This window comes from Zootoca vivipara, chromosome 3 (assembly GCF_963506605.1).
Source record: "Zootoca vivipara chromosome 3, rZooViv1.1, whole genome shotgun sequence".
NCBI lineage: Eukaryota > Metazoa > Chordata > Lepidosauria > Squamata > Lacertidae > Zootoca > Zootoca vivipara.
This window is the reverse complement of record NC_083278.1, coordinates 15,855,434-15,866,773: the sequence shown is the minus strand read 5'-3', so window position 1 is coordinate 15,866,773 and position 11,340 is coordinate 15,855,434. Positions and strand designations below refer to the sequence as shown.

At 36.9% G+C, this 11,340-nt stretch overlaps 1 protein-coding gene across 1 annotated transcript; it reads left to right on the top strand.

Moving 5' to 3' along the window:
- Positions 1–6,251: 6,251 nt before the first annotated feature.
- LOC118082790 (uncharacterized) lies at positions 6,252–10,939 on the top strand. The gene is made up of 4 exons (XM_035110620.1): positions 6,252–8,226; positions 8,317–9,018; positions 9,818–9,919; positions 10,821–10,939. The coding sequence occupies exons 1-4, from the start codon at positions 6,252–6,254 to the stop codon at positions 10,937–10,939; spliced, it is 2,898 nt and encodes a 965-aa protein (XP_034966511.1).
- Positions 10,940–11,340: the final 401 nt, after the last annotated feature.

Here is an 11,340-nt window from a genome sequence, read left to right as displayed (position 1 = left end):
AGATTTCCCTTCCAATTTATCAAGCACCTTAATAGCATCCCAAGGGAGTATTGCTAATGGTTGTTTGTATATTTCTGTGGAATCCAGTTGTATTAAGTTGTCTTCAAATAGGCTGTTTATCTTTTCCTTACACACCATACATGATCTTTGTGCACGTAATTAGAGGCTATATTTACCAATTGTTCCACTAGGAGGGTAGTAAAACATGGAAGTGAAGTTGTTACTAGGGAGATAGGGCGATAAAATTCAACTACTTAATTATCTTTATTGGCTTTCACTAAGACTATAATCCTAGTTTGTTTCCAAGAACGATCCCCCTTCTTTTCTTTTATTAAGTAATTTGGCCAGAAGAGAGCTAACATACTTACTAAATATTTTGTAAAAAAAAAAAACTAACTACTGTACTTAGGTATGTGCCCAATCCTGGCAAGGTATTCAGTTGGACGTTCTTTTATTACTAAGGAACTACATGTGACATTCCAGGGGGGGGACCTATTGGGTTGTTGTTTTTATTTTTATTATGTATTTTGTGGTTTTATATCTTGATCTTATTCTGTGAACCGCTCTGAGACCCCCGGGTATAGGGTGGTATATAAATTCAATAAATAAAATAAAATAAAATAACCTTGCAAAAGTACAATAGGTATTGTGAGCCCATCTTGGGGGAGCAGCACATTGAATGCCCCATGATCTTGTGGGTTCAGGGCAGAGGATATACTTCAAATTTATTCTCATATCCAAAGATAAGCAAGTACAAACATAGGCCATTGAGAGAAACGACGTCAAACCAAAAGCACTTTGCGGACTAAATACTTTTCACCAGTGCAGGTTGGTCTTTCTAAAGCAGCGCAACGAAAGATTGTGATGTACTTTGATTGAAGAAATTACTTTTAAGCACAGAATAAACACCATGAAAATACTGTGCCTCCCTGTCTAGAACAACAGGACCTAAAATTGTTCAAGAAGGACTAAGCTGTGCAACAATTTTTTTTGTTGGGTGTGTTACATTTTCTGTTTTTCTTCAGTTAAAATATTTTTTAAATCCTGCTTAGTTTAATTTGCACTGCTACGTAGAACGCTGTTTCATGCAGGTTTTATTTCTTTCTAGAATCCCTGTGATATTTATTTGTTGGATTTATATCCCTCCTTGCCTTCCAAAGTGGCACATAATTTGTTTTGCAGAGAAATGATCCCAATCTAAGAGTGTTTTATGAAAAATCAAAAAATTCATACAACAATAAAGACAGAGTGCTGTTGATGGGAGCGGCATGTACGCAGCTTGAGGGTATTCCTTGATCCAGCTTTATTAATTTATTAAAACATTTCTATCCTGCCCTGTATAATTTATTTTAAAAATTCCTATCCTGCCCCGTCTAATATGATCCACCAAATGTTGGATTCCCAGTTTCCACCTGACCATGACTATTGGCCATGAGATCTGAAAATTAAGAGGAGCTCACTCACAGCCCATAATTTCCTTAACCACTTGCTTTGTACAATACCTTTGGTAATAGCAAAATGCAGAATAGTATTATATGTATATGGGGGGGGGAACACCCACGTATTCATTATTAGTACATTATAAATTAAAAATGCGGCCACAAACAGCATTTTGCTGAGAGCCACTAAAGGATCAGGCATGCGCTAGATATGGCTTTTACTGTTAATGAAATTCAGGGGGCACTTATTTTAGCAGAATGCCATTTGTTCAGGATTAATGCAATGATCTTTGGTTTTAAGTGAATAAACATTACATACTGGACCAGCTGAATTCAGGATTTGGGAGTCCCAAACTAAATTTAAAGAAATGAACATGTTCTCTCTGCTCGACCCCCACCCCCTTTTCAAATGTGACGTGAAGCACAAAAGTAGAAAGATAAATAAAACGGGAGCAGAGAATAGAACAGGGAAGCTTTATATTTTGGAGCTGTGAGCAATAGTAACATAGTCAAAATCCCCAGTCAGCCTCATCCTATAAATGTTTACTTAGGTGTAAGTCTCACAGAGGTCCAATGTGGTTTACTCTCAAGTAACACAGCCTAAGCCATGTTTCCCTTCAACAAATCTTCTGACAGAGATGATTGAAGAAAAGCGAAAGGCCTGCCTATCTTTTAAGCTGATTCTTCTAGGTGGGGAATATTAGAGGAGAAACTCCTCAACTGCAACGGCCATCTTCTACCCACTTTTTTTTGTGGGGGGGGGGAAGTCCCACTGAGAATTAATCCCAAGTAAAAGATGCTAAAAACATGAAGGAAAAATGGGTCACTATTGGGGGGAAATACCGACATTTTTGTTTTGTTATTCCTGTCAGGTTTTATGGTTTATGTGTGTGTGGGGTTTTTTCGTAATAGAAAAATAAAATTTGTGTTTAAAAACAACTACATAGAAACCAGATGCTTAATTGTCACAACTTTTCTTTTTGTGAGGAAAGAGGGAAGATTACCCTCCACACACACCCCATGATGGTGCTTGCACTTATTCCCCCCCCCCCGAACAGAAGGGTGGGGTGGGGACGAGAGCCTTCGTTTCGCATGTTAATCTGAATTTGAGCCCCACTGAGTTAAATAGGATTAACTCCCATGTAACCGTGTACAGGATTGCATTTTAGGGCAAAGTCCCCATTTTCTGCCCCTCCTCCTGTGTTGCCAAACGCCTCACGGCGTTTTCCCGCCTAAATGAGTCCTCATGCTGGAGGCAGTAGAGACGCAGAGAAATAATAATCCGAGCAGTCATTGCTTGTAGGTGGATCTTCCAGGTGCTTTTATGTCCCCCCTTTCCTTTTTTATTTTGGCTTCCACTTAGGAAATAATAAAATCCTTCTTTTTACTGACCCCCCCCCCCCGGGGGTGGGTGATGTGTTTCTCAGCCACAGCTAGCAGTGCCATCCTGCATTTCTGGCTATTGTTTTCTATGAAAGGTCATAACTTTCAGTCTTGGTGAGGATGGAGGTCAAGGGTCTGAAGGAACATAAAAGATGGAAGCTTTTTTAAAAAAAGTTTGACGTGTCCAGAAAGGGCACCGCTGCCTCAGAGTACACACGACTTCTAAAACCCACAATTCCTGTGCACACTCTTCTGGATATTACTTACTTACTTACTTACTTACTTACTTACTTACTTATTTATACCACACCCATCTGGCTGGGTTTCCCCAGCCACTCTGGGGGGGGGGGGCTTCCAACAGAACAACAACAACAACATGATAAAACATCAAACATTAAAAACTTCCCAAACCAACTCTGCTTGTATAAGTATGCTCTCAGAGACTATATAAATAACCAAGCAAACCTGACATTATAATAATAGCATCTCCATTTTGAACCACTGGCATGCAAACTTTTGTGTATAAAAAGGGAAGGAATAAGTCTAGTTCCAAAATAATACAATCTCAATTTCAACGTGCACAAATATGCAAAAGGAATCATATTACATGGGGGGGGGAAGATTAGTTCACAAACTAATATGTGTGTGGGGTAGGAGACATCTTCATGGTACATTTATATTACTCAGGAATTTATTTATTTTTTGTATTACTCAAGAACTATCACAATTAGAAAGGGGGGGGGATCATGCTCCAAGTCTCTTCGCCTCATCTGCCAAGAAGTGATCACAATAAATTGCTATGATGCCTGAAAAGGTTGTTTTTTGCAGGTTCCTCCTCACAATCTGTACACTGGGTTTGGGGTTTTTTGAGGGGGATTGAGTTTCATTCATGGTCTGTCCTTCTTGCTTCAGAGGCTGCACCATTGCCCTCATAGAAGTAGTACATGGTGAAGCTGAATTTCTCAGCTCTGAGGCGGTGAAGGAGCTGGCTGTGGAGGCAGCTGGTTTAAATTGTCCCAGGTCCTGAAACAAGAGGCTTGCCATACCTCAGGAAAATTCCTGACATGTCCTGGTTTTCGGTGTAAAAATGGCGTGGGGGGGGGGAATTTTGCCAAACCGCCATAATGTCAGGGGAAACCCAGATGTTTTGCGGCCTTCCTAAAAAATAAAATAAAAAGCTCAATAACTTAGCAGGTGTCAGGAGTTTTACTGAAATATGGCCACCCTATGCAACAAGTAGCATTTGGTAACAACAAGAATCTGCGGAGCCCAGAGAACAGTGAAAGTGTTACAACGAATGCCCCATAGGGGAATTCCTTCCTCCTTGTTCCTTTCTCTCTTATTTTTTTTACCTCAGCACAGTAACATAACAATGTGGATGTTCTAGGGTTGCCCTATTTCAAAAAGTAAAAACCAGGACACCCTGGTTTTTCAGAGAAGCAGTTTACTTTTAAAATGTTATCAGAAGAACCAGAAATCAGGGTCAAATAATTTCACAGAAACCGCTTCTTAAAATGCTATCTGAATATTAATGCTTAATTAATTAATTAATTAATTAATTTCATTTATAACCAATGAGCTAGGTCAGGATTGAGGCAGTAGACCTAAACACACAATAAGATTGTGCTTCAAATCAGTTGCGCCTATGTGCAATCGATGTGAAAAATTAGTCGCTGCTAACTTGCCTGATTGAATTGAACAGGAACTAAGTGCAACACACTCGCCCTGAATCCAGCCCAGTGTGGTTTTAATATGTCTTGCTTGAAGTTATTACAGTACAAGAACATTTCATTTCATTGTAGAATGCAGGCCTCAGTCAATGTAATTAAATGTTTTTAATGTCTCTTTTTTTAAAAGCAAAACAAAACTGCAGAGAGGAAGGATCGGAAGTTTGCAATTAGCACCGTCATTCCTGAACTCTTGATTTGTGTGAAAGGTTACGTATTTAAAACATTTTTTATACTGCTCTTCATCTGTTTAGAACTAAATAAAACAATCAATAAGCTTGCAGCAGATTAAAATGATTGTGTGTAGAAAAAACATCTGTACATGCCACTGAAAGGATTTCAACATGAGTGCCACAAAAGCTACTCTAGGATGTTCCAAAGCCAGCTAAAAAGTCCCATTGCTGAGAACTGCACCTCTGATAGAGGAAGTATCTGAAACAAGACTTTCCGAAGGTATCTGAAACAGAGACATTCTGTTAGGCTCAAAATGTGGGTTAGATTAGCCTGGGAAGAAGCACTCTTTGAGTTTACATAAGTAGGGACACATGATGGAGAGTATGCAGGGAATGGCTAAAAGCGCTGTCAGCCAGAGGGCCCATTTGAATTAAGCAAATATACTTGGGGCTGCTTTCGGAAAGTGGTTAACAGTGCCCATTGTATGCTGGTGATGTTCTCAACCCACATTGACCAAGAGCTATTAGCTACCATTTACATGTGGTATGCAGTTCTAGCCCACTCCATGTTACTGTAGTAGTTATACCGACCAGTAATGGGAAGACTCTCTTCCATTTTTATTGCAATATGGGAACTATGTGTTGCCTTCTCTGGTGGAATCCACACACACACACACAAGCCGTGAAAATGCTTTAAAAACACATTGAATTTTGTGTAGCTCACTGTCGCCATCTAGTGTCACATTTGTATATTGCACTTTACAACACATTTAAGATGTTTTATTTGCAGCTGTGTCCTCTGTTTATTGCCCAAACTATGGCTTTATCCACATTAGAGAGTACTCTGGGATATCCCTCACTCCAAATTTAAATTAACAAGATTTTCATGAGTAGTGGTGGAACCACTCGGGGCTTTTTCCCTAGAAAAATAGGTGCCAGTACTCACCATGAAGTTGTTACAGTAAGTGTCACACTTTTTAACATAAAAAAATTTGCTGTTACTGCATACCCTTTGTTACCCCCTGAAAAAAAGCACCAGAACTACTGTTCTTAAAATGTAAAAAAGTAAACAGAACTACTGAAATACTGGTCATTGAAATAAGCAGAATAATAAAGTAAACAGAAATACTGAAATACTGATCACTCCTTTTTTCAAAAAAAGAAATGAATCACACCTAGTGCTGTGATCCTAAGCAAATTTATGGGGAAATAAGTTTACTTTAAATGTATGGCCTCTTATTCCAAGTAACTATGTTTAGTACTTTTCTTTAAAAGCTCTGTAATTATTTTTTCATCTTTTAACATACTCCTATGGTAACTATAGATCAAATGAAAATGATGTCATTGCTATTGTCTCATATGGAAAAAATGATAAACATGAATAAGAGAGCACCATGTTATTCAAAATGCATTTTGTTAAATGTATGTTGCTAATGCTTATAATACACAAATAGTTTGCATAATTTTAATTATAAGTTGGTTTAAATTTCAGAACAGGTCTCATCAAGTTTTATTACTCAGAGCTGAACATGGAAAGTTCAAGTTTACAAGCACTTCTATCCATATCAGAAGAGATGGAAGAACCCTGGCCAAAGAAACTGAAAACAGATAGTCAAGTGAGCTCAAATGAGCAGAGGCAGTTGCTAAAAAGTTTATGCTATGCAGATAAGAAATCACCAAACATGCATCTAGGTTTTCCTGAAGGATCTTCGGATTTCAGTCAAAACAATTTGGAATTGCAAGAGAAAAACAGCACAAAAAACAACTTAAGACAGTATCTATATTTTAGACTTTGTATGAATGCCAATTTGCATTCCAGATTGTTAGGAAATATACCATTCATAGAAAAATGGGCACTTGAAAATGATTACTGTAGCAATTTAAAAGATTCTGGTTCTGAATTTAATGAAAATTATAATTCAAAACCCTGGACCATTTTTGCTAAAGAAAAAGAAAAATCAATAGATAGTGGCAACATTTCAAAGAAGACTGAGTTACCATCAGTAAATATACTTTCTTATGACATCTTGGCAGAAAACATTGTTGTAAGAATAGAATATTTACTTACAGATGTGCCAGCATTTCAAACTAATGAAAATGGCACAGGTTGTCATCATGTACATGGAGAACAAAACCATATTCCCAAACCAGTTGCAGATGGTGGAAGAATCAGTGGCAAAACCCCACTGCTATGTTTGCTAGCTGGCAATTTCATGAAAGGAAGAAAATCGAACATTGGATCGTTCTTATATGAATATAAACATGTTGTGGGTGAGGATGAAAATATTTTATTCCGCACAAAGCAAACAAATCCCTTGGCAAAGAATAACCTAAGAAGGAACAAAGTATATAAGCACATGTATATATCTTATTCAAGAAGCTGTGGAGTTGTAAATACCAAATTAGTAAAATGTGCTGCTTTTGAGTTATTTTTACATGATTGCAGCACTGCAGTTAAAAAGAATGCCTCAATATTCAGCCATTTTTTTCTGCTCAATACCCAACAAAGGGAAATGTCCAATGGCACCAGTACCATGGAACACTTCGAATTTTCCAGATATACTATAGAAGATGGTAGCTTTTCAGTAGTTGGTAATGAAAAAGAACAAATGGCAAGGCAACTTATAATTTCTAACAAACACATTTTTCCAGAGAATTATTTTCACAGCTCTACTTTATGGGGGGAAAGGTTGTGTAGTCCTACAGTGCACAACCTGACAGCAAACTTCAGACTGTTTAACTATTTGACTTCAGCTCCACTCAAATTTGGGAAGTGCAGTATTCAACAATCAAATCTTCCAATGGTGAGTACAATGGAACCAAATATACAAAAGAGAACTGGAGAATTCTTCAATGAAAACAATGCTTTTCCTGTTAAAAAATTTAAAGCTTCTCATTTTATTCTAAGAGCACATAGCAAAGCACAAGCAAGCAAAAGCAATTTATGTCCCAGAATAAGAACTTGTAGCAGATCAATGATGAACAAAACAAGGAATGGTAATTGTGAAGACTGTGGTTCTACTGAAATGAAAGTCAATTTGTATCCGTTTGACACATATAAACAAATTTGCCTCAGTACTGATTCAGAGGAAATTTCATTTATAGGAAATGTGATCTTTAATGTTGAAAATAAAAAAAAATATAGCAAAGGATATTTTGTTCCTGATAGAAGAATAACTTGCAGTGGCTGTGATACATTGACTTATAATTGTGTTCTCCCTCAGTTATATACAATTTGCAATCCTTTTTTGGAACAGAAAAGCAAAAGTAAAAAGTCTCAGTATCCCAAAGATATAAACAACAATAGTCAAAGGCACACATGTGAAGACAACAACATGCACTTCCCTATTAATGGCCTTAATTCTGGAAATGTACTTAAATATAATGGTGACCAGTATTTTACTTCAACTGTTTCTTATGATCTTTGTATAGATCAAAATAGGCCAGTGAGCGTCAAAGCTCAGCGTTACAAGATTTCCCGGCATGGAAAAAGAAGAAAACCAAGTGGCTTTATATTTGAAAATAATAATAGTGTTTTACCATACTACCCTGTTTGTAGTTCTAGAATCCCTAAGACCTTGAAACATCCTATAGTTAAAAAAGGAGAAAATCTGAATTTATTGCTTCAGAAAAGTATTTTCTTAAACAGCACGCATAATCCAGAGCTAGCGTCTGTGAAACAAAATGCCAAAGAAGTGGATAAGAAAGAAAATTCAACTTTTGAACAGAGTTATATAAGCAAAAGAAATCAACCTCAGAATATAACTATGCTATGTTTCAATTATGGATGTGGGGAAAGTGCTAGTTCTAAAGACAAATTAACAATGACTTCATGCACAATGAAACAAGGCCATTTTGAAGATGCCATAGAAAAGCATTTATCGTCTGAAATTAAAAGCAGGCACGAGTTTGAACTGAAAAATCAATTTGATCTGGTACTGAAAGAACTTTTCATGTTTAATGAAATCAGTAAGGAAAATGTGGAAAAAGAAATGTGGGAATGTGGAAAAAGAAATTTTTTTGAGAAAGATCCCCTTGTATTTAATCATTCTGACAGCATACTAGATGAAGACTCCAGAAATATTTTTGAAAATAAGGTGAATGTGACCTTTACCACTACTGGTAGTACTGGGAACAGTACTGTTGTAAAGCATACAACTGGGATGAAGCCAACTAAGAATGAACAAAGTTTATTTAAGAACACAGTGATAAAAAGTCCTGGAGAGCAAGAAGTACCACATGACCATTGTCCTTCGAGTGTAACAGATGAAGAAATGTTCTATGCACCCTCTCAAGGTAACTATATTATTATGCAGTATGATCACATACAGTGGTACCTCGACTTACGAACGACTCGACAACCAAATTTTCCAACTTACAAATGGGGGTAATGGCCGCGTGCTTACGAATGTCTTGACATCCAGAAAATACTGCGGTGAATTTTTCCATTTCCAATGCATTCCTATGGGAAATCATGTTTCCAATGGCGTTTTTCGACTTACGAATTTTTTGACTTACGAAGGTGCCTTCGGAACGGATTAAATTCGTAAGTCGAGGCACCACTGTAGTTGAATTGGCCTTCTGTTGCATGTGAATCAAGAGGAAAAGACGAAAAGGATGTGTCAGAACTTTCTGAATGTGCTAATACAGATTACATTTTCAAGGTAACTAGTAGGGCTGGTTTCAGGCTTGAGGGGCTCTGGTGGGACCCATTCTCTATTTGTCCAAGCCAACTTACCTGGCAGAAGTGACAGCTACCAGCAGTGTCAGGTGGCTGAAGGACACCATTTAAAATTTCAACAGTGTCACAGAATGACACTAAGGTTGCATTCCCATCCCCACTTACTTGGGAGTAATTCAGTAGTCCTTATGGTAAATATAGGGGAACGAAGTGTAGGCATCAGGAGTGGACTGGTTCAGGGTTCAATGTGCTGTTTCTGGTCTTGATAACCAGTTAAAGGCATCAAAAAGTTATCTTGCAGGGCATCATAGTTTGCTGGGTAATGTGCAGTGTGCATTTGCTAGAGCAAAACACCAGTTCAACTTTTAAAAAATAAATATAATACTAATTATGAGTTTATTTTTTCCATTTAAGAACCTGGCGATTCTCCTTGTAAACAGCCTTTCACTTGGAGCCCAGCATTTGTGCCTCATACATTTATGGAAGAAAAAAGCTACGGTTTAAGAAATGAAAGAGGTAAATTATTCTGATTTTAGTTATTTACCATAGAAACGTTGTTACCTTATATTTATTTTTCAATGTAAATCACAGCAAGTAGACATTTTTCAATATGGGATTATTCGTCTTGTTTGCATTCAATAGCAGAAAATGAAGCATATTTTGCTCACTGAAATGGCAAAAAAGGTACGAAATATATGGAGTGAATATAAAAATAGTTTATGTCTTCTCTATTTTGCTACATTTCAGTCAACTGTATTTGCTCCTCCATTAGATATTTATTACAATATGAACCAAAGTACAAACTTTTCAGGAGAAAAATTACCCTACATAATCAAGTAATCAGCATTATTCATAATTGGGCAGCCCTGCCTGAGGGCTCCTCTGCCCAGATTCAGTTCCCTGATTGGCGATTTCAGCGAACCCTTTTGCAGCCATGGTTTGGATTCAAACTGCATCGGCAAACAGAGAAAGCAGGTCTCTCTGACAGCATCAATTGGTTGATTGGCACTGACAGTGAGCCCTCTTAGCTGCACTAGGCTAGGAGATTTCTTAGTGCAACCAATCAAAATAGGACTTGCTGAAAGTACAGATTTCAGAAGAAGATTGTATTATTTCTCTTGGATACTATACAATAGATGCCCATGATGCACACCAAAATGTACATTTATTGTATCTGAAGAAGTATGCATGCACACGAAAGCTCATACCAATGACAAACTTAGTTGGTCTCTAAGGTGCTACTGGAAGGAATTTTTAAAAATTTATTGTTGTGGTGGTATTCACAATTCTGCAGCCTTGATTTGGCTTGGACTAAGAAAAACTTCAAACTTTTATAATGAGAAACTATGGTGAGACAGGGATACACATACAAAGTGTTTTCAGTTTTCATGATGCAGTTTCATATCTTTTTATACAGGAGATTTTTTATTGGATGGAATTGTAAGAGTACAGCCTCTTAAAACATGCCGTGGTCCTTTAAGAGTTGGATTATCAAAGAAAGCTAAGCCAAAGCAACTTCATCCGTATTTGAAATAGTTCAACATACCATGTTTTTAAAAGCACTTTTTGAACCAAAACCATTTACAGTTTTTAGTACATTATATATGTTATAAATATTTTTGGTTTAAAAGGTTTTAATAATAAAAGTCCTGTACGATGATATACTAAGATATGAGTGCTTCATAATGTAGTTTTACAGCATTTATTTATATAAGGATTCTGTGAAATTTCCAAACTTTCATATTTAATATGATGCAAATACATTGGATAAATGCATTATCTTTGGTTAAGCTATTCTCATTTCTTACACTAACAAAATGTAGCAGCTTATAGCATTTTATTATAATCAGCCATTTTTAATGATGTAGATCAGCTTTAATGCATTATAGATTATCACTGGTCAATAATGATCTAAAGTCATGTCATTCACACAAGGA